Source organism: Haliotis rufescens, unplaced genomic scaffold (assembly GCF_023055435.1).
Source record: "Haliotis rufescens isolate VD_foot unplaced genomic scaffold, xgHalRufe1.0.p SCAF_1, whole genome shotgun sequence".
In the NCBI taxonomy this organism is placed as follows: domain Eukaryota; kingdom Metazoa; phylum Mollusca; class Gastropoda; order Lepetellida; family Haliotidae; genus Haliotis; species Haliotis rufescens.
This window is the reverse complement of record NW_025963779.1, coordinates 70,167,721-70,189,003: the sequence shown is the minus strand read 5'-3', so window position 1 is coordinate 70,189,003 and position 21,283 is coordinate 70,167,721. Positions and strand designations below refer to the sequence as shown.

Sequence of the window (21,283 nt, the reverse complement as noted above, 5' to 3'; positions counted from 1 at the left end):
CGATTGTCATGGTGACGCCATCTATAAAGAAGTTGACACGGCAATCAGTGAAATTGTAAAGAAAAAGATCACTAGAAAGGGAAAGCTGTAATTTTGTGGCGTCACTTCCTACTGGACGAGGCCATCAATCATGTGTGATGTTGTTGATGATGTGCATCCGGGGATTACTCTGTCCAAGAAAGTGTTGACTACTGCCTGGAAAGGACCTGTCGTATTGCGACACATGACTTTATATCATTTGCTAACTCTTGGCAGGACTCTGTATTTGCCATGGAAGGGTTGAAGGCATGCTTTCAAAATTACATTTTTGTTGTTGTCATTGCTGAAATCCTTTCTGAAGTATTATGGCATTTTTGTAACCTTTAATGAGAGACAATGTCCCATCATGAGATGTCCAGTTCTCAACTTGTGTGTTTGTGGTAGTATGGGAGATTACTGAGTATTGAAAAGTCACTACTTTATATCTAGAAAAAGTTATTTTAATATGCATTGAAAACTGTTTGGGCCTGATATCAATGATTTTTGGAATATAACAGTTAAGCAGAGAGGACAAAAAACTGTAGTTTTAGTATATTTAATTAGCCCTGTGCATAGTGTTGAACAGCAGCAGTTTGCCCTGATTTGGTACAATTTTCTCTGATTAGCTACATTTAGCTCTGATTGCCTACAGTTTTCTCTGATTGCCTACAGTTTTCTCTGATTAGCTGGAGTTTGCTTTGATCGCCTGCAGTTTTTTCTGATGTCCTTCTGTTTGCGTTGATTGGCTAAAGTTTTCTCTGATTGGCTACAGTTTGTTTCTGAGTGGCTACTGTTTTTTTTCTGATTAGCTACAGTTTTCTCTGATTGCCTACAGTTTTCTCTGATTAGCTGGAGTTTGCTTTGATCGGCTGCAGTTTTTTCTGATGTCCTTCTGTTTGCGTTGATTGGCTAAAGCTTCAGTTTCCCTGATTGCATGCAGTTTGCTTTGATTGGCTAGCTTTCTCTGGTTGACAACAGTTTTCTCTGATTGCCTACAATTTGATTTGATTAGCTACAGTTTACTGGTTGACTGCAGTTTTCTTGACTGAACAGTGTACAGTGTAAAGTTGCCTCCCTTGTTTGTGCAAGGATTCAACAATCGTGGGTACCCCCCACCTGCCCAGATTAGGATCCTTTATTTTGTCAGCACCCTACTGTTCATTTCCATCATGTGGCAACACCAAGTTGTGCAGATCTTCAGTGTATATTATCTGCCTTCAGTCCTTGCATCAGTATTAATAAATGTGGCTGGTGGATAGTGTGATTTCATCTGTAATGATTTCCACTGGTAAATCCCAATTTAGCCACAGCTTCACTAAAACCATGTACTTAAATGATTTGTTCCTACTCAGTTCTTTTAATAGGTGGTGCATCTTAACCTTGCAATGCATCTTAACCTTGCAGTGCATCTTAATCTTTGTTTAAAGCCAGCATCCTGAATCATTTCTGTAGAATTAATATGTTTAAGTAAGGTATCAATTAATTGATTATTAGTTAGTCATTTCAAGCAGTGAGATCAGAAATCTCGAGAAAAAAAAATCCTGTTAGTGAAATTGACCCTGCCATTGTGCGGGAATTAATCTATCAATCTTGCTGGTTACTAAGAAGGCATTTTAGAAATTGAAGGGAATGTACTTGGCTGAAAACAATCAATTAAGTATGGTTAAGGGCCCTAGACATGAAATCTAAGCACAAAACTGTTGGTCCAGCTTATAGTTACCTGTAACATATATTTATGATGGCATTACAAGCTAGACCTGTGAAGATCCGGGGTAGAATAGGTCTTCAGCAACCCATGCCTGCTGTAAAAGATGGCTATGCTTGTCATAAGAGGGGACTACCGGGGTAACGGGATCGGGTGGTCAGACTCGCTGACTTGGTTGATGCATGTCATTGTATCCCAATTGCGTGAATCAATGCTCATGAATTAAGTCAATCACTGGATTGTCTGGTCGAGGCTTGATTATTTACAGACCAGTGTCATATACCTGGAATATTGCTGAGTGTGGCGTTTAAGCAACAAACAAACATTACAAGCTATGTGCAAGACTGTTATGTCCGAGTTGAAGATGGCTAACTGATTACCTCTAAACTGATTGTGGCTTGATAAAATCCTCTTTGTTATGCAAACTGATCTGTTTTGTGGTTCCTTTTTATGGATTAGTAGTTAAAGAGTGTAAATGTACACATTTTTTTAATTCTTTTATGGATGGATGGCCTTTGCTTTGGAAGTTACCATACATAGAAAAACAATGTTGATCTCCCTATCAGTACAGTTTCTAATGTAAAGCCTCTGATCCTGTTTTTGTGGTTGGTCGGTATGACCAGGTAATCCAATTAGCCAGTGTGTGAAGACCTAGTCTGATTGGTTTAAATGAGATTTTAGTGAGGTGTGATAGCAGCAATTAATATTGATCCCCAACCGCTGCCTGAAGAATGGCTATTTGAAAGAAGCTGGATGTATGGCCTTAGTGTATAATGTAATATAGAACATGTAGAAAGTTCTTCCTCTTTGAAGAGGTGACCAGCTAACTAACCAGCAGACATGATACCAGCTGAAAGACAAATGGAAGGGATAGTGATGGTATCGATTGTTGATATTGTCTCTCAGGCACATAGAATCAAGCGTGCAGTTAAGCTGAGGAGATTATCATCAATGCTAAAATGCCTCGTACAACAATCATAAAAACAGGTCATCTCTGGAACTGATTTTCTTAACGATACAAATTTGAGTGAGTGAGTGAGTTTGGTTTTACGCCACTTTTAGCAATATTCCAGCAATATCACGGCGGGGGACACCAGAAATGGGCTTCACACATTGTACCCATGTCGGGAATCGAACCTGGGTCTTTGGCGTGACAAACTAACGTTTTGACCACTAGGCCACCCGACCGCCCCATTACAAAGGTGAAATTTTGTAGTATTGGAATGGTTTACTGATGTGTATTGTGATACTTTATTTCAAAATGAAATGTCACATATATGTGAGGACATATTGTACAGCTATGTCGTATGGCTATGCCGTACCGATATGTCGTACAGATAGTAGTTCGGCAGCCGACTATGGGGCTGGAGGGGCTCGGGTGGCACAGTCAGAGGTATTGCAATTCTCTGTGCAGCATCCAATGATTGTGAGTTTAGATCTGAGATTCGTCCTGAGTATGATTTTTGGTTTGTCAGCACCATACTTGTACAACTGAATCAATGTAACTGTGTAGAAAACGAGATGTTAACTTGGAAACTTGAACACTGCAAATATGCATCAAAGGGCAATAACATCAGCTTACTGGAGATCATGGTCTGTGAATAAATAGGCTGGTTATGTTGTTTCTTGAAGTTTGAACTCAGTTTATTAATTATTGGCAGAAAATACTGCTAGCCTGTTGAGATTATACATTGTAGAAGTATAACTCAGGGTATATGTAGTTTATGCATCCCATGTTGGTTTTTATAACCCCATTTGCCTCCGGCCCGTAAAAAAACAAACAAGAAACACATAAAAGCAGATGTACCCTGAGTGATACTCTTACAACAAATTTATCTTGCCAACATGTTTCAATCTCCCTTTGTAAAAGAATTGAAAGAAATTGAAAATTGAAAGAAAACTTTTAGCTTCGTTGCGAGGTATAAGGTATTTATTCTCCCTCAAGAAATATATTCCCACCCAGGTGGGATACATATTATTTTCTCAAGATCATGTAAACCAATCAGATCTCAACATTCTGACATGGAGGTAAGATAATACATCTTGGCATTGGCAAGGGGCGTACAGCATTAACATAGGACAGATGATCCATTAAACTGATTGTTGAATAGATGTTTATTACCTACGAGGACAAACATATGGGGGTTCATAAAAATCCTATGTGCCTAGGGTCATATCACGTCATGAGACAGCGGTGTATTATTTCCGTCATCCGGACAGCATTGTTGACGTCATTCTATACTTGATGTCACACTAGAAACAATGTCATTCGACAAATTGTGGTTCCGCTGCTGTTGCGACTTGCTGACTTTATGGGTAAACACTAAAATTTGTCTCTGTATGTAGACATCTTCTTCTGTAATAAATAGAACATTATTTTCATGTTCTTGTCATTCTATGTTTACGACACTCGTGTCGTAAACATAGTATGACATGAACACTCATATAATATCTTCTATATATTATCATTTTAGAAAGATATTTGTGTGAATGTGCAAATTACTAAGAAATTTCTTATTCTTTTGTTCCAATGACATAAGTTATCATTCTGTGATGTCATGGTCAATAGTTGACATCATATTGTTTAAGTCTTAATTGTGCAGCAATGTGACATCCTATTTATTCCACAGACCTATCAGCTCTGAGGATCACTAAGATGCACATGTGCTAATATAATAGGTTACTACACTTGATCTTCATCAGCTAATATACTGAGATATCTCATACAGTTACATAACAATTTATAAAATGTGTAATTATGTTGATTTTGAGCTAAAAATTAAGCTGAAACTGTTAAAACTGAAAATGTAATTATTGAATACTATTGGTATGACAGCATATCATGGTAATCAATGACTTCCAGCCTCCACATGAAGTGATTGGAAAATCCTTATCAAAAGTTGCGAAGCATCTATGACACTGACTTTGAAAGCTCTTTAAGTAGACAAATCAGCACTACATCGTCCTGGTGACCGTGAAACGTTTCTGTATCTTTTGTGATGGTGATTGGACAGAGTTTTCCATGATAAATCACCATGTTCATGAATTGATCAAGTAGGGGTTGACAGTTAATTTACCTAAGAGTGAGATAATGTAGAGGAAGTTCCAGGCTCATGTTATTGACATGCTTGTCCATGATGGATGGCGCTGAAGCATCGTTCTCCGATTAAAATGGTGTTTTTTGCCAGCGCAAGTGGAAATGTAAGTGCGAAAGAGGACAGATACGGCCTCTTTTTAAACCGGTGCCAATATTCCTGAGTCGGATTCACTCAGGTTGAAAAAGTCTACTTTTTGTAACAAGATTAATTTCTTGTCAAGTGCTGTTTGGTCATATGGTAAAATGTGTCGCATGCTACCATCTTGAGATCAGGTTATTGTGAAGCCAGGTGTGAAGTGTTGTCGGGCGTAAGTAAATGTTCTGAGAGCTTTTAATTCATCGGAATAAAATTGCTGTTCTTGAGTTTTAATGAAACCCCATCGTTTTTTTCCTTGTATGTCACTAATAGATTGTTTTGTAAAAGAAATACAAATGAATGACCAGTTTAATGTTGAAACACTATAGGGCAAATGTGATCATAGGTTTGGTGTAGCTATGCTGGATTTGTATTAGTAAACAGATTTAGCTATTTTGTTAATCTTCAGTCTTTTCTTAGTAATATGTTTTGTGATTTTTGATTTGTTTATGCTAACCTTTTTGTGTTTGTGAGAATTGTGATTATTAAAAAGAAAATTAAATCAGAAACTGAGTACAATAGATCTAGGATTTAGAATTTGTTTGGATATTTTGAGAAAATAATGTATTTTGGATAAATATTATACTGGAAAATGTCTTTTTAATAAACCTACACTTTATGGCAATTAAGTAAATCATGTGTGTTTCCAAAATGCTGTAGTAAAAACAAAACAACGCTGTACATGTGATGTTCTGGTCACAAGAGGCGACTAACGGGATCGGGTGGTCAGGCTCGCTGACTTGGTTGATGCATGTCATCGTATCAAAATTGCGTGGATTGATGCTCATGATGTCAATCACTGGATTGTCTGGTCCAGACTCGATTATTTACAGACCGCTGTCATATAGCTGGAATATTGCTGAGTGCGGCGTTAAACAACAAACATCAACATCAAACTTCAATGTAAGTTAATATGTGTATTTTTGGCGACCTGTGGGGATTCCAGATAAGAATATAGGTCGCCAGCAACCTGTTTTTGTCATAAGAGGTGACAATATAGATCCGATGATCATGCTGGGTGATGTGGTCCAGACTCGATCATTGACAAACTGATGTCATATGTACTCCTACTTCCCTGGCCAAAGAAATGCGAACCATAGAAACATATAGAGAAGTATGTACATTAAGATGAGATGTTTCCAATGTGTACCACTTAATGACAAAACTAACAATCAGCCAAGTGTCATATTCTTATCACAAATGCTGCACATGATTTCCATAATTTACACGCTTATCCTGCATAAAACAAAGGGTTAATGTCTTGTCATGGATCAATGACGTCGCTTGTGAAGCGTTCATGAGAGTCGGTTCACAAAACATACCAGTATGTTTGTTTGGGCATCAAACTAATCTAATATCTCTTGAATATGAGTAAATCTTCATAAATTAAGCAACATGTATTGTATTCTATAGATGGAACTGCATGTATCGCTGAGTGCGGTATTAAACAACAAATAAACAAACAGAACCATGTTTGACACATGTGACTCAACTGGAACATTTAGTTTCATGAGACCTGATACATGGTGTCGTTGAATTGTGGTTTATTGGGATGTGATTTGAATGATGTCATGGAAACTGGAACCCTTGTTCTTTGCTGTGACCAGATTTAGCCATGTGGCTTAACTGGTACGACATTAAATCCCAAAAGGCTAATACCTCACACTGTTTTTCAGCTGATGCCATCACTCGGTCTTATTTGGCAATTTTCAATCAGAGCCATTTCCTCGTGCAGCATGGTCCACAAGAACCCAAAGTCAATAATAATTTTCTCTTTTTTTTTTCATTGCTTTTCAATTATTACCAGAGGACCATCATGAGTGACATCACCATGTTGACCATAAAACTTTAATTTTAAAGCTGATTGCAGTCCTGTCAATCACTACAGCAAGGGGATACCATCAGCCCTGTAGCTTCCCGGGAGCGAATGTCCATCTCCACAGCCATTTGGCTATTTGTCCACAATTTCAAGTTACCTTTGTAATTTCTCGTCAGTTGTACAAAACCATGTGCTTTCGGCTTTGCTGTCCTAGTTCAGCTACAAGACGTACAGGACCATACTGCCAGTGGTCTTCTTGTAAATATGTTTGATCCGAAATCAAAGATGGCTGCCTTGATACTAATAAAGGTGGGGTATGGATTCAGAATCAACTTTTGCACTGCCTACATCTTATTTAAAAGTATATTTCAGAAGTATTACCGTATTTTCTTGAGTATAGTGCGCACCCGTGTATAATGCGCACCCCCCTCTAGCGGGTTCAATATTCAAAATTGTATCTGAAACTATTTTTTTTATCAGGAATAATATATTCCATTATTTTCTTAATTATATGCAGCCTTTACTAAACATATTTAAAATAATAATAACCCTAAGCGAAGCAGCTGATCGCTATTCACGGGTATTATTTTTTACATGGAACCAATCTGACCAGTCACCGTCAAGGCTCACGCGCACATGATCGCGTGATCGCGAGAATTTTATGTTGACATAGAATCGTCAAACAAAAACAAATATGACTTTTAACGAGTCAAAGTATGTCATTTATGATATATGTATCCATTCTCTGTCAACTAAAGTTCGTTTCAAGGCGTCAATAGCGGTATTCTGACCGTGGTTGCTGTTAATGACGGTGAGTTGTGCGATCTTCCGATCGCTTCACACACGATTTCGCCGAAATTAATAAAAACAATATTAAAAGGAATTTTGAATAAAATTAATAAAATAAGTTACAAACATAAGTCCAGATATACAAATAACACTTTTTATAGCCAGACAGTGTAATTACATGATTATTTTGCGTACTTCAGTATGGATTTGTTGACATGGTATTTCCGGTGTTTCGTGCTCACGGTAATGTCTTTCCATGGGGGAAAAAAACATCCAAACTCATAATTTGTGTATAATGCGCACCCCCTTCCACACAGCTGTGTTTTTTAGAAAAAAAGTGCGCACTATACTCAAGAAAATACGGTATGTGGTAATCAAGTGTAAGAAGTGAGGACAGTTCAGATTCAGCAAAATGTTACCTGACTGATTGCATGGTGTCAGAAAACATGGCTCAATGATCATGCTATCAGTTCCTGGTTTGCCATACAGGCCACTGTGAAATCATTTTCACTAAACTCACTCACTCACTCCATTGTCTCTCAATGTGCAACCAGTGTGACAGTAGGCCGTTATCACCTCATATTTGTTTTTCCTTTAGGGATTTCAGGTCAGAATATGCCCCTAGCATCCCATGTTTGTCTCATGGTTGTTCCAGGTCAGAATAGGTCCCTAGCATCCCATTTTTGTCTCATTGTTATTCCAGGACAGAATAGGTCCCTAGCATCCCATGTTTGTCTCTTTATGGTTCAAGAAGGTTCAGGGTAAAGGTTCAGCAGGAAGGTTCAAGAAGGTTCAGTGTGAAGGTTCAAGAAGTTTCAGCAGGAAGGTTCAAGAAGGTTCAAGAAGGTTCAGCGGGAATGTTCAAGAAGGTTCAGCAGGAAGGTTCAAGAAGGTTCAGCGGGAATGTTCAAGAAGGTTCAGTGTGAAGGTTCAAGAAGGTTCAGCAGGAAGGTTCAAGAAGGTTCAGCGGGAATGTTCAAGAAGGTTCAGTGTGAAGGTTCAAGAAGGTTCAGCAGGAATGTTCAAGAAGGTTCAGTAAGAAGGTTCAAGAAGGTTCAGCGGGAATGTTCAAGAAGGTTCAGTGTGAAGGTTCAAGAAGGTTCAGCAGGAAGGTTCAAGAAGGTTCGGCGGGAATGTTCAAGAAGGTTCAGTGTGAAGGTTCAAGAAGTTTCAGCAGGAAGGCTCAAGAAGGTTCAAGAAGGTTCACGAAGGTTCAGCGGGAATGTTCAAGAAGGTTCAGCAGGAAGGTTCAGCAGGAAGGTTCAAGAAGGTTCAGCGGGAATGTTCAAGAAGGTTCAGTGTGAAGGTTCAAGAAGGTTCAGCAGGAAGGTTCAAAAAGGTTCAGCAGGAATGTTCAAGAAGGTTCAGCAGGAAGGTTCAAGAAGTTTCAGCAGGGATGTTCAAGAAGGTTCAGGAATGTTCAAGAAGGTTCAGTGTGAAGGTTCAAGAAGGTTCAGCAGGAAGGTTCAAGAAGGTTCAGTGTGAAGGTTCATGAAGGTTCAGTGGGAAGGTTCAGTGTGAATGTTCAAGAAGGTTCAGTGTGAATGTTCAGCAGGAAGGTTCAAGAAGATTCAGTGTGAATGTTCAAGAAGATTCAGTGTGAATGTTCAAGAAGGTTCATGAAGGTTCAGTGTGAATGTTCAAGAAGGTTCAGTGTGAATGTTCAGCAGGAAGGTTCAAGAAGATTCAGTGGGAATGATCAAGAAGGTTCAAGAAGATTCAGCAGGAAGGTTCAAGAAGGTTCAGTGGGAATGATCAGCAGCAATGTTCAGCATGAATTTTCCACGGGAAAGTTCAGGGGGAGGGTTCAGCGGTTTAGTGGGAAGGTTCAGCAGGAAGAATTACTTATAGAACTGAGCAGCTTTGGTGACACTTTTGGTTTTTGTCATGTGTATCCAGTTGGTTCTGATCAATACACAGCCCCCTGTCAGAGATGAGGCAAAACATGCATCATTTCAGCCCAGTTTTAATTGGCGCCCTCCTGGGGACTGTAATGAGGGATCCCACTACCAGCATATTGGTCTTGATTGATTGCTTATAAGTGATCTGAATTAGATTTTAAATTAATTATTTTTTCAACTTTGTAGAGTCTGTGAGATGATTGCGGTGTGATCTGTTAAAGAAGTCGTGAGACTTTTCTACATGTGTTGAAGCTTCAATATAATTTTTGAATGTATTTATTTGTTATTTCTACATAATTGGTCTTGTTTTAAGATATTTAAGGACATGTCATCATTATGCCATGAAAGAATGTTCTTATGTTTCTGCCGGGGCTGGTTGAGGTGAACATTCTCTTGAACATACTATATGCAAGTACGATACTTCATTTTGATGCGTTCTAATGATCGTGTGTTTGAATTCCAGTATGCCCCAATTATGTATCTGTACCCGTGCTTGTGGAATTCACCAAAGTGGTAAGCGTCAGAGACCTGCATCACTTTGGGCTTTCTTCACAAGACTGTATAACAATTATTAAATAGGATTGACTTCAACTTTCCAATTGTCAACTTTCCCTTTATGTCGAGCAATATTCCAGCAGCTCAAGCCTTTGGTGTTTACATTTTGCAACTTTTGAGATACAATCGAGCATGCTCTTTCTACCAAGATTTCAAAGAGTGTCATACGACTCTTGCTCAGAAGTTCTCTGATCAATGTTACAACATTCAAGGCCTCAGTTGAGCTTTCAAAAAGTTTTATGGTAGACATGTGGAGGACATGTCCAAATTTGACGCATCAGTGACAAAAATGCCCAATTTTAACCTTGTTCCCATGTTTTTTCAGTTGAACAATTGACTTGCCTTTGCATGTGTTTGTGATGAGTGCCACTGGTGGGGCAGGATATGCTCACCTCATGAACACCTGGGGTGTTACAATTTGATAGTGATTCATAAACACATGCTCATGATATAGTCGGAATCGTACAAACGACTCTGCTTTATGCAGAGATTTCTATTGAATATGGAAGGGGATTTGTCGCTTTATTCCCACATCAAGTTGACATGTCATGAGATGACTGGAATAATGTTCAATGCGGCGTTAAACTGAACTCACTCACTCGCTGTAGTGAGTTCTATTTGTGTAATTTTTGTTTGTGAAATGTGTGGAACAAGAATGTGATAGTGATGTTTGTAAGAAAGTATTTCGTGTTAAAAATGCATTAACGGAGGAAACATTTTTACACAGACCAGAGTCTCCACTTTAGAAACTCAATGAGACATCTGCGAAAAGTGATTTCTATTGATTATCTGTCAGTAATATTTTAACTATCTCTTTTGTTGCTATCATATATTTTTCAGAAATCAATAAATTTACTTAAAATATATTTCGAATGTGAGGGATCTGTGCTTGAGGTTGAAATAGCTGTATTTAAATGTCTTTTGGATTATACAAGCTGCAGCTCTGTTAGCTCATCCCTATTCAATGGTTTATAAGTTGCACTGAAAGTGAGTCATATGGCAAATAGCATCCTGACTTGCAGTCGTCATGCCAGTAGGTGGGATGATTAATCCTCCCCTGAGAATGCTGTTTTGTGAAAGTAGGCAATTTGTATAAATTCTAAAGAAATATATTCATGCAAGAACAACGATGAGGATGAACTTGTTCAACATGTTCTTGTGGTGCTACCGAAATCCATTTTTCAAATTCTGAAATAACTGGATGCCTTGATAAGTAGGATACGGTCACTCGTCAAACAGGATACTTAGGCTACACATATTTCATTATTTGTTCATCAGCACCCTCATCTCTTTATTGTTGAATAGTAAACATTTTGAGTTTATTTTGCTGATTTTAATATTAGGCAGATTATTTTGCTGCAGATTAGGTACCAGAGGCAAACAACCTTCCCTCAAAGGCTATACCAAAGGGAAATGTTGAGCTCAAAGAGCCTATGTTTATTCCTGTGTAATGAATAAGATGCAGTGTTGACAATAAGATAACAATCAAGCATAGACAACAGACACCATCAAAAAAATATTATAACTTTTAATATTTAATATATATTTTATATAATTTTTATAATAAAAATAATAATTATTAATTATTCACCAACTCCTCATATTTGAGAAAAGTGTCTGAAGACAAAGCTCTTGATCTGTTGTCATGATAACACCATTATCATTTAGTGCCAAAGTTAGTGTGTTTGACTTTAACCAACTGTCTCAAGCCGAGGTTTGTTAAAGGTTCTTTCAGCCCAGAAAGATTTGCTACTAAAAGTCCATATATTAACTCTGACATCTGCTGGAACTGATGTCAAGTGGCAACTTTGAACGAACATAAGTAGTAGGCTAAGTAGACTCAAACGTTTTGAGACAGACTAAAATATGATAATGTAGCACTTTGAGCATGCTTCAGGGTGTAGATTTGGTTCACATTGTAAATACCCACATCAATGTTATTATCAGATATGTCCCTAGGCAACAGAGAGGCATGGCAACATTAAACAGGGTTGTATATATCTTCTCATTATGTCTACACATGCTGTTTCTAGTGAGTAAGTGAGTGAGTATGGTTTTACGCTACTTTTAGCAATATTCCAGCAATATCACGGAGAAGGACACCAGAAATGGGCTTCACACATTGTACCCATTGTACCTCGGCCTTCAGTGTGACTAGCAAACCCTTTAACCACTAGGCTATGCCCCTTGCTGTGTATGAACAATATCTGTCAGATATGTTAGATTGTGATAGTGCTTTGACTCCTTGATCCAGTTTCAAATATTGCAGATGTTTTAGGACATAACTAAGCTTTTTAAAATATCACCAGATATTAGCAAAACAATAACTAGGTTTGTTGTTTGAGGAGGGGGATAGGGCTTCTAAATGCACCTCTACACACAGAAAACACCCAATGTTGACACATTGGTTTTTTCTTGAAGAATCCTTCATGAATTGAATACTCTGAAAGAAAGACATGCATGTTATATGTGCATTATCGATCTCAGAATCGATCCATCGATGAAATCTTTTTCTTCGCCGCCTTCAGCAACCTAATCGTGTCAAGTCTAATCATTCCCTGTCAAAGTCGGTTCACTGTCTGTTATTGTTAACCTGTCAAGAAGTCAACCTGTTTGAGACAATCTCCTATCACATAACCTGAAAATAGGAGCCGTGCTGTTGTTTCAGTGTTTTTGCTTTCTCCTGCTGCCAGGATCATGTCACAGGTTGAGATCTTGCATGCATGCACCTGACAAATAGTCGTGTACGATGCCATTGTTGTACCACACTTCCTGTAAGATTTTTATGTGGCAAGTAGTGCCCGGAAATTTCTCTGTCTCTGTTGTCCGTGATCCTTGAAACAAGGACTAGACGGTGTACAGTCCCTGCAGCTTCTTGGTGAATCCATTACCGCGTTTGTCATGTCAACAGGGGACATAGTTCGGCAGGGCCAGGATGTGTTGTTTTACGGGAGGTGAAACAAAAGGCAATGTCAGCGGTAGGGCGGAGTTAAGACTGATTGATTAGGACAATACACTCATCCTTTTTTTTCTCTATGATCATGTGCAGAAAGGATTTTTAAAACTTCAAAAATTTAGGCTGAATGAGTTTAGAGGGTTTCGGAAATTTTGACAGGAATTTCATTCTTTTGGGGTGGAACCAGAATGATTGATAATTGTGTCTGTGTTGCTCTTGTCTTCTTCCTGAAGTGAACAAACATTAGATTGTTTTGACATCTTGGACTTTCCTTTTTTAGAAGAAACGATCTCATTGTCATCTCTCTCTATTCTTGGTTAAGGAAATGTTGTACAGTTGACACAATGTGCAGGGTGTTATTTTTAAAGAAGGAATTCTAATATGACACACATTTATTGAAATTAGCAAACAGATTTGACAGATCTGCCATCTTGGAGGAGGAATATTTAAAGATTTGCATAAAATAAAATTTGGAACAGATGGTAATTGTAATGTTTTCTACTGTTCTGTTCACCATCGATTAGGTTTTCGGGCCCCAGTTATTGTCCTTAAGTACTATGACTGATAATAAGAGAGTTGAAAAGTTAGATGCCAAAGTTTAGAGACATACCCTCTCATTCCCATAACAATGTAATTGTAAAATGTAGATATGTTCTATAAATAAATGTAATCATTGCTTTGCACAACATGTTGTGACTCAACACCAGCACCAAGGAAGGCACGATCTGTCTTGTATTTCATCTCATCCTGCCTACAATGGTGATGCTGTTCATTTTCAGAGCAAAAATATTATGGTTAGACCTGTTATTTATGGCTTGAAATGTAATACCCCTGAAAAGTTGATATTGTATGGAAAGGTTGCAGAACTATTAACCCACCCCCCACCCCAAACTTGCAGCTCCGTTAACCCGCCACCTAGATTTTCAGCCCTGATACCCCCCAAAAGAACTTGCAGCCCTGTTTACCCAGCCCCATTAAACCTCCTCCCTAACTTCCCTCCCTGTTAACCCAGCCCCATGAAGACTAATACCCAGCATCAAGCTTTTCCCTAGAGATATATGAATTACGAAGAATGCAATTTTAAAAATAAAATCAGTTTCTGTCAGGAAAAGTCATTGCATTGACTCAAGAAGAGGCAGTCATAATGCATTGACACTATAGATGGGGTGAAAACTTGCTGAATCTCAGCTCACTCATGTTGCATTGACTATAGGAGTGAAACCTTGCCTAGTCTCACTTGACAATCAGATATTTCAATGATATGAAGGTACATTGAGTTTCCATGTGATTGATTTCTATCATCGATTGATTATAGATATGCAACTGCTCTACTGATTGAGTTCTATCATCGATAGATCGTAGATGGATAACTGCTCTACTGATTGATTTCTATCTTCGATAGATCATAGATGTGTACCTGCTCTACTGATTGAGTTCTATCAACGATAGATCATAGATGGATAACTGCTCTACTGATTGATTTCTATCATCAATAGATCGTAGCTGGATAACTGCTCTACTGATTGAGTTCTATCATCGATAGATCATAGATGTGTAACTGCTTTACTGATTCATTTCTATTGTTGATAGATCGTAGCTGGATAACTGCTATACTGATTGAGTTCTATCATCGATACGCCAAAGACCCGGGTTCGATTCCCGATATGGGTACAATGTGTGAAGCCCATTTCTGGTGTCCCCCGCCGTGATATTGCTGGAATATTGCTAAAAGCGGCGTAAAACCATACTCAGTCAGTCAGTCAGTCAGTCTATCATCGATAGATCATAGACGTGAAACTACTCTACTGATTGAGTTCTATCATCGATAGATCATAGATGTGTAACTGCTCTACTGATTGAGTTCTATCATCGGTAGATCATAGATATGTAACTGCTCTACTGATTGAGTTCTATCATCGATAGATTGTAGATGGAGAACTGCACTACTGATTGTGTTCAATCATCAGTAGATCATAGTTGGATAATGGCTGATGTTATCAACCACTCGTGTTTTGATTAATTATTTACTATCCAGTGTGACATAGCTAGAATATTGACTCACTCACTCACTCATTCTCATAAAGCATTCATTGCACAAACTCTCTTTGTTCCGTTTCATTTTGTTTCAATTTTACTTGTATCAATATTTTTATATTTTCAGTTGGAGGTGATACAGAGGCAGGTGGATGGCTTGAGCTGAACATGTCAGACACACAGACACGGGTCATGTGACAGGAGCAGACAGCAATATCGGTATTTATCACCCGCGTCCCAATGTTGCAGTCTGCTGCTGCTGATGGACGTGCAATAAGTTACTCCTGCGATATTGGAATTGGACAAGCTGAGCGGAAAATTGTCACCAACTGATTTAAGTGGCAGCTCAAGTCATGGATATTTTCTTATTGCAGAGGCCAGATCATGTTTTTCCAATTTATTAACCAAAAAAAAGTGATTCAGTTTGAGAGAAATATATTAATGAAATACTGTTATTGAAACCGATAAAAAACTATGATGGAATTACTGAGGAGGCAAGTTGTGTAGGACTGTTGCATGTTATGCTTCCAGAATGCAGTGTACCTGTGTTGATATACATGCACAGAATCGGGTGTGGCTATATGACATGGCTCCAGTGTTGTACAGTGTGTTAGGTTTATCACATTCATATACCCCTGGTAGGTCCAATGTTGCATAATAGGGTAGGTTTCACAACATGGGGCGGATTGACGATATTGGGTTGGGGAGGGGACAGAATCCTAGACGACCAGGGTGGTATGTTTGGGGGTAGGGCAGTGTGGAGCTCTAATGTCCTTGCTTGGTTAGGTGGCTTAACATTTTGACTGTCGTAAGTGGATGGGTGTTACAATGGATGTGAAAATGGCTTTGTGTACTGAGACACAGAGTTGGATAATTAGGCAAGATACCCCTTTTCTTAGTAGTAATTTAGTCTATATTAAATGAACTGATGTATCACCCAATGTGTGAAAATAGATATACACTGGTTTGCAGAGATTGTTAATGTTGTCATGGAAACTCAGCTTCACACAGAGTGGACATTTTTTAAAATTAATTCAGGGGAGTGAGAAGTAGCGTTTTGCTAAGACCTATTACCAGGTGTGTTTGTTAGTCATCTTGTGAGACATTATGTGATGAATATGTGCTTGAACATACATGTGATGTAGATGAGATGTTCGTTGAAATATCTTTGTATGACAACTGAAACAACAGTAATCCAAAGATTTGTGTAAAAGATTTGTCATCTTCATTGTACAGACAAAAATAAATATTACAAAGTATTTACTTATTTATCTTTTATTCCCAAAGACAGCGTTGAACATTCATGATTTAAATGAGTGCTGAGCAGAGTTGAGTCTTTTAGGTGTTCAAAGGATCTGCTTGTGGATTTGGATCCAAGGATCACCCTGATTATGGACCTTGGTTAGCAACACCATACAAATGCTTACTGGTTTTACCAGTGGGTGAGTGAGTGAGTGAGTGAGTTGGGTTTAACACCGCTTTTAACAGTATTCCAGTTATATCACGGCGTGTCAGCCTAATGTGGGAGGAAAGCAGGTCTGTGTGATGCAGGTCTCAGACGTTTACCACTTTGGTGAAACCCACAAGTACGGGTATGGTGCTGACAAACCTAGAAACATAATCGGGGCGAACCAGGATTCGAACCCACAATCGTAGGTTTCTGACATGGGAATCGAGGTGCCTTAGACGACTGGGCCCCCCATGCCCCCACTTGTTTTACAAGGTGTCTGAGACCTGCATCACTTCATGTTGTCCTACCACATTAAGTTGACATCCCCTGATATGACTGGAATAATGTTCAACGAGGTGCTCACTCACTCACTCACTCACTCACTCACTCACTCACTCACTCACTCACTCACGCACGCACGCACGCACGCACGCACGCACGCACACTCTCTCTCTCTTTCTCTGAGTCATGTATAGGTGAGTCAGAAAACCATTGTGGGGTATTTACTCACAAACATCCGTGATTTTTAAAAAGTTCTTGATGTACCTCCCAGCCTATTTAAAGCCTGTTCTAAGAACTTGTCAGGTGATTACCATACACTTTATTCAACAGTGGAAAGGGCCAACTGATTTCAGTAATACAACCTGTCTATATGGGCCAGCCTTTTCACCACTAGTAGAGCAGCGTGTTTACAGAACAGGCCCTGTCTCAATAGGTATGCTCAGTTTACGCCAAGTTATGGGTTAGAGGAACACGCTGTGTTTGTTTGGCTTTGAAACAGGATGAGACATATGCACAATCTTGTATATATCTACAGGGCTGTCCCAGTTCATGGTATGAGCTAGGACAAGAGCTAGATGTACAGGTCAACACTTGTGCTCAATATTGGTGTGTTTGTTCTCAATGTTGGCAGGGAATCTTTGATTGTCCCTCGATCAATAATTGATGGTGGATTTCATCTGTGGACAAACAGCGAGATGGGACGGAATCTTTAAACTGTTTACCTCCATAAATGCTTCTTTATCACTTAATCGAGACTGCTCTCTAGAGAGTTTACTGTTATTTATCAAAAAGTGTGTCCTATTTGGACAGGACAGTGAAAATAAATGCTGGAATAGCCTGATCATGATTTGATTGTTGATTGAAAAACCCTGTATGAAAATGGCCCTTCTGCCCCTATCTCTCCCACCCCCCCTCTCACCTCTCTCACACACACACACTTCCTCCTAAAAACTCACATGGGTTGAATTTCAGAGGCCTTATTTCTTGTTATATTTTCATTTGTATATTTTTCATTGCCCTCTTTGTATTTTAGAACTATGTACTGGCATTTGGTAGTCATACTAAGGCTATAGACATGGTTAGTCTGACCAAAGAAGAAATAAAAAATTGAGTTGAAAGTATTGGTTTACAATTGACATCTTGGCATAATTGTTTGGGTGAGAAAATCTGTCAAACATGCAACTTGAATGAATGAACGAGTTGGGTTTTGTGCCACTTTTAGAAATATTCCAGCAATACCTTGGCACTTGTACCGTAGTTTAAACCAAACCCATAATAGTAAGATTCCATGAGTATAAATGACTCAGTGTGGATGCTTTTCCTATTTATCACCATTGGGTCTAGGGACTAGAATACGTTTAAGCAGATCTATGGTGATATTGTGTCAGTGTACCTCTAAGACATGGATTGCTGCTCATAATATCAATCACTGGATTGTCTGGCCTGTACATACTGCCATTATATAGAAGGTATATTGCTGAGTGTGGCGTTAACAACAACAAAACAAGTAATATTAAGTTTTGCTGCAACACTACAACTAAAAGTTTCTGAAAACCAAAGAGCGCCGATTTTTCAAATATTTTCAATAGAATTTATTTGTCACTATTGTAACCCTGATTTTGTGCACTGATTCCCCCTCAAAATGTGTATATACTGGTAGATTTAAGAAGTGATGAAACAGAAAACACAATAAATGTAAAGAATTGTGGAGAATGTCAATGTTTCGAGAGTTGGTTTCAAGTATCTTCCTGCAGTAAAAAAAACCCAAGTCATGCCATGTCCATTATAAGGGAAGTGCTTAGTTCCCCATGAGCCCCAATTGTGGACAATGATCTGTAGTTCCTCCCTCATGTAAAACACTGTTAGTCGATCTGATCCAATTACAAGTTCTCGATGCCCCTCTAAGTGGACTGAGATCTTGCACAGTTCACTGATTTTTGTACCTAATTTGTCATGATATACGTAAACGCAATTTGTGATGGTTCTTCTTGCCTATTGGTCGACTGCCAGAGGCGGCTGATTGGTCCATTTATATCATTATGATCACAACGAAGCTTGATTTGGTGCGAGTGTCTTGTTTGATGTTGCACAGATAAAAAGTTAATTGAAATTTGGATCTTGAGATTTCCTCCTATCTTCTGATGATGGATTTCGACCAATCAGGGATGGCCATGAAAACTGAATCAAAGACCAATAAACGCCAAGAGAAACTCTTAAGAACTCTGTTGCATTATGGAGAGGCTTTTTATTCAAATCTATTTCTTTCTCAATAACACAAATCAAAGCTTGTTATATTGATTATTATGCTGTTCAGATTTTTCTTTGGTATTACCAGTGCTTTTAAAGAAAAAAATCAATTTTCAAAACTAGTGACACACAAAAAATCTTCTGTTACATTAAGCAGGGACAATTGTGAGACTTTTTTGTGTTGTCTTCTAATCATTTACACTATGAATAATGCAAAAGCACTGTTTAAGTATTTTCCCTATTTAATACCCTTGGGGCTCAGAGAAAAGCGATCAATCAATCGCGTTACACGAACTACTAACAAATAATATTACATTTTGTATCAAATTCTAAGAAAATCTTTCTTCATGTATTGGGAGACTGAGTGAGGGTTCCTGGCATACAGATACTGGCAAAGATGAGTTGTTTCCATGGTGATACTTCAGAAACTGTTTGCCGAATTATTCAAGTTAATTTAAACATGAAATAAAACAGATATTCATAATTATTCCCCTTTAAAATGTTGACAAATTAATGACTTCTTTATGGTTAAGTCCTGCCTCTCTCCATTCCTGTCTTATTTAAGTGTAGTGAGCTGACTTGCTCGATGTGGTCATTATTTGGAACAACTCCAGATATCTTTCCTTGCCTTCTCTGGTACGGGGAAAACTGGAAGATTTAGAAATGTAATTCTATCAAATCTAGAAATGTCACTGAGTGAGTGAGTTTGTGTTGGTTAGAACACAGCATGTCAGTTTGTGTGAGAGGAAACCACAAATGTGTGTATTTGTATGTGGGCTATCTTAGGGAATAACTCCATCAGCAGCATTTGAATTTAAGGGGACACTGTGGTTTCCTGGGTTCTAAAAAAATTCAAAACTTTTAACATTTGTTTTGTGACAAGGACTTGGTTTCTTTCAGGCTATATTTCTGTATTGGCAGTCGGTCGTAGAAAATCAAATATATTTAAAAAGATAAAGAAAATTATTCAAATTATTATATAATACCATAAAATTTCATTCAATATAAAATCCAATGAAATTTTGGGTTATTATATCATAATTTAAATTATATATAATATCCTAAAATCCAATGAAATTTTGAGGTGTTATATAATAATATCAATTATTATATAATACCCCAAAATTTAATTGGATTATATAATACCCCAAAATTTAATTGGATTATTTAATAGCCCAAAATTTCATTATGTCGTTCTTCAGAAAGAGATTCAGCTGAGGTAAAACTGAAGTTATTGTAACAATTAAAAGATGCTAATTGCAAATAATTTCAATTCTTGATGCTCTGATTTGAAAGAAATGAAAATATATTTTGAAAAAATCTCATGTTATTATCTAAAACAAACAAGCTACCATCTGGATAATTTCTTACAACTTCTCACACGAAAACTATTGATGCGATGCATCAACACAGGGGCAAACTCTTTGTTCGCCAAATTATATTTACAATGATATAATTTCCCCAAATATTTCATCAACACAGGCATATTTAAAACAATATGAACAATATTGGTTTCAATTCATTCCCTTTTCAAATCTTACACTTTGTTTTTGACAACTGTGCGATGACCTCCCTTACTGAATTTGATAAGCAATATCTTTCCACAGTCAATGAGAGCAGTGTCCTATTCTGGCTCAAACTAGATCAAGATGTGTTCCGCTTGTGATGAACTGGTCTTTGTCACTCTCAGTATTGCGGTAAACTCTCTGTCAAATGTCATGCATTTCAGTATATAAATAGAGCTGAAACAAAAATAGCAAACAAAATATTGAAAATTTTAAGAACTACTAGACCAAAAGTGACATGTTATCAACAATTGTTTAACAAAATATAAATATTCAATCACCAAAGTCCATAGACTTTTAATTTTTTTTATTACAAATAGCAAAAAAACGTTAATATTAATGTTATGTCAACACAGAAACCGTAAGAAGAAAAGAATATAATACTTGTTCAAAGTCATTATTCGTCCACTTGTTCCACTTTTCTATGTTTCACTATTGTTTGCCTCATATGCAGTTACCTCCCATACTTACCAAACTCATGACCTCCTATGGAACCCTGAGGAATAAGCATGGTAGACTATTCTGGTCAGGTGTCTCGCTTTTCATTTTTTCATTTGATGAATTTAGGGGTTTCATTCAAAATAATCCTGAACAACTAACAACAAAACGGGAATGTGTAAAACACATATACCAAAACTTGTAGACAATTGGAGACAAACTTAGAAATGCATGAATTTCAAAACACTTACCATAGATGATGGTAGCATGATGGCCGTCGAATGAGGGTGA

At 37.9% G+C, this 21,283-nt stretch overlaps 1 protein-coding gene across 1 annotated transcript in view; it reads left to right on the top strand.

Annotated features, from left to right (window-relative positions):
- LOC124134047 (COMM domain-containing protein 10-like) overlaps positions 1-16,269 on the top strand; it is a 30,106-nt gene extending 13,837 nt beyond the window's left edge. The window contains exon 8 of the mRNA XM_046498666.2: positions 15,138-16,269. Within this exon, the coding sequence (XP_046354622.2) occupies positions 15,138-15,176 (39 nt within the window). The 3' untranslated portion in view covers positions 15,177-16,269. The remainder of the gene's footprint in view (positions 1-15,137) is intronic.
- Positions 16,270-21,283: the final 5,014 nt, after the last annotated feature.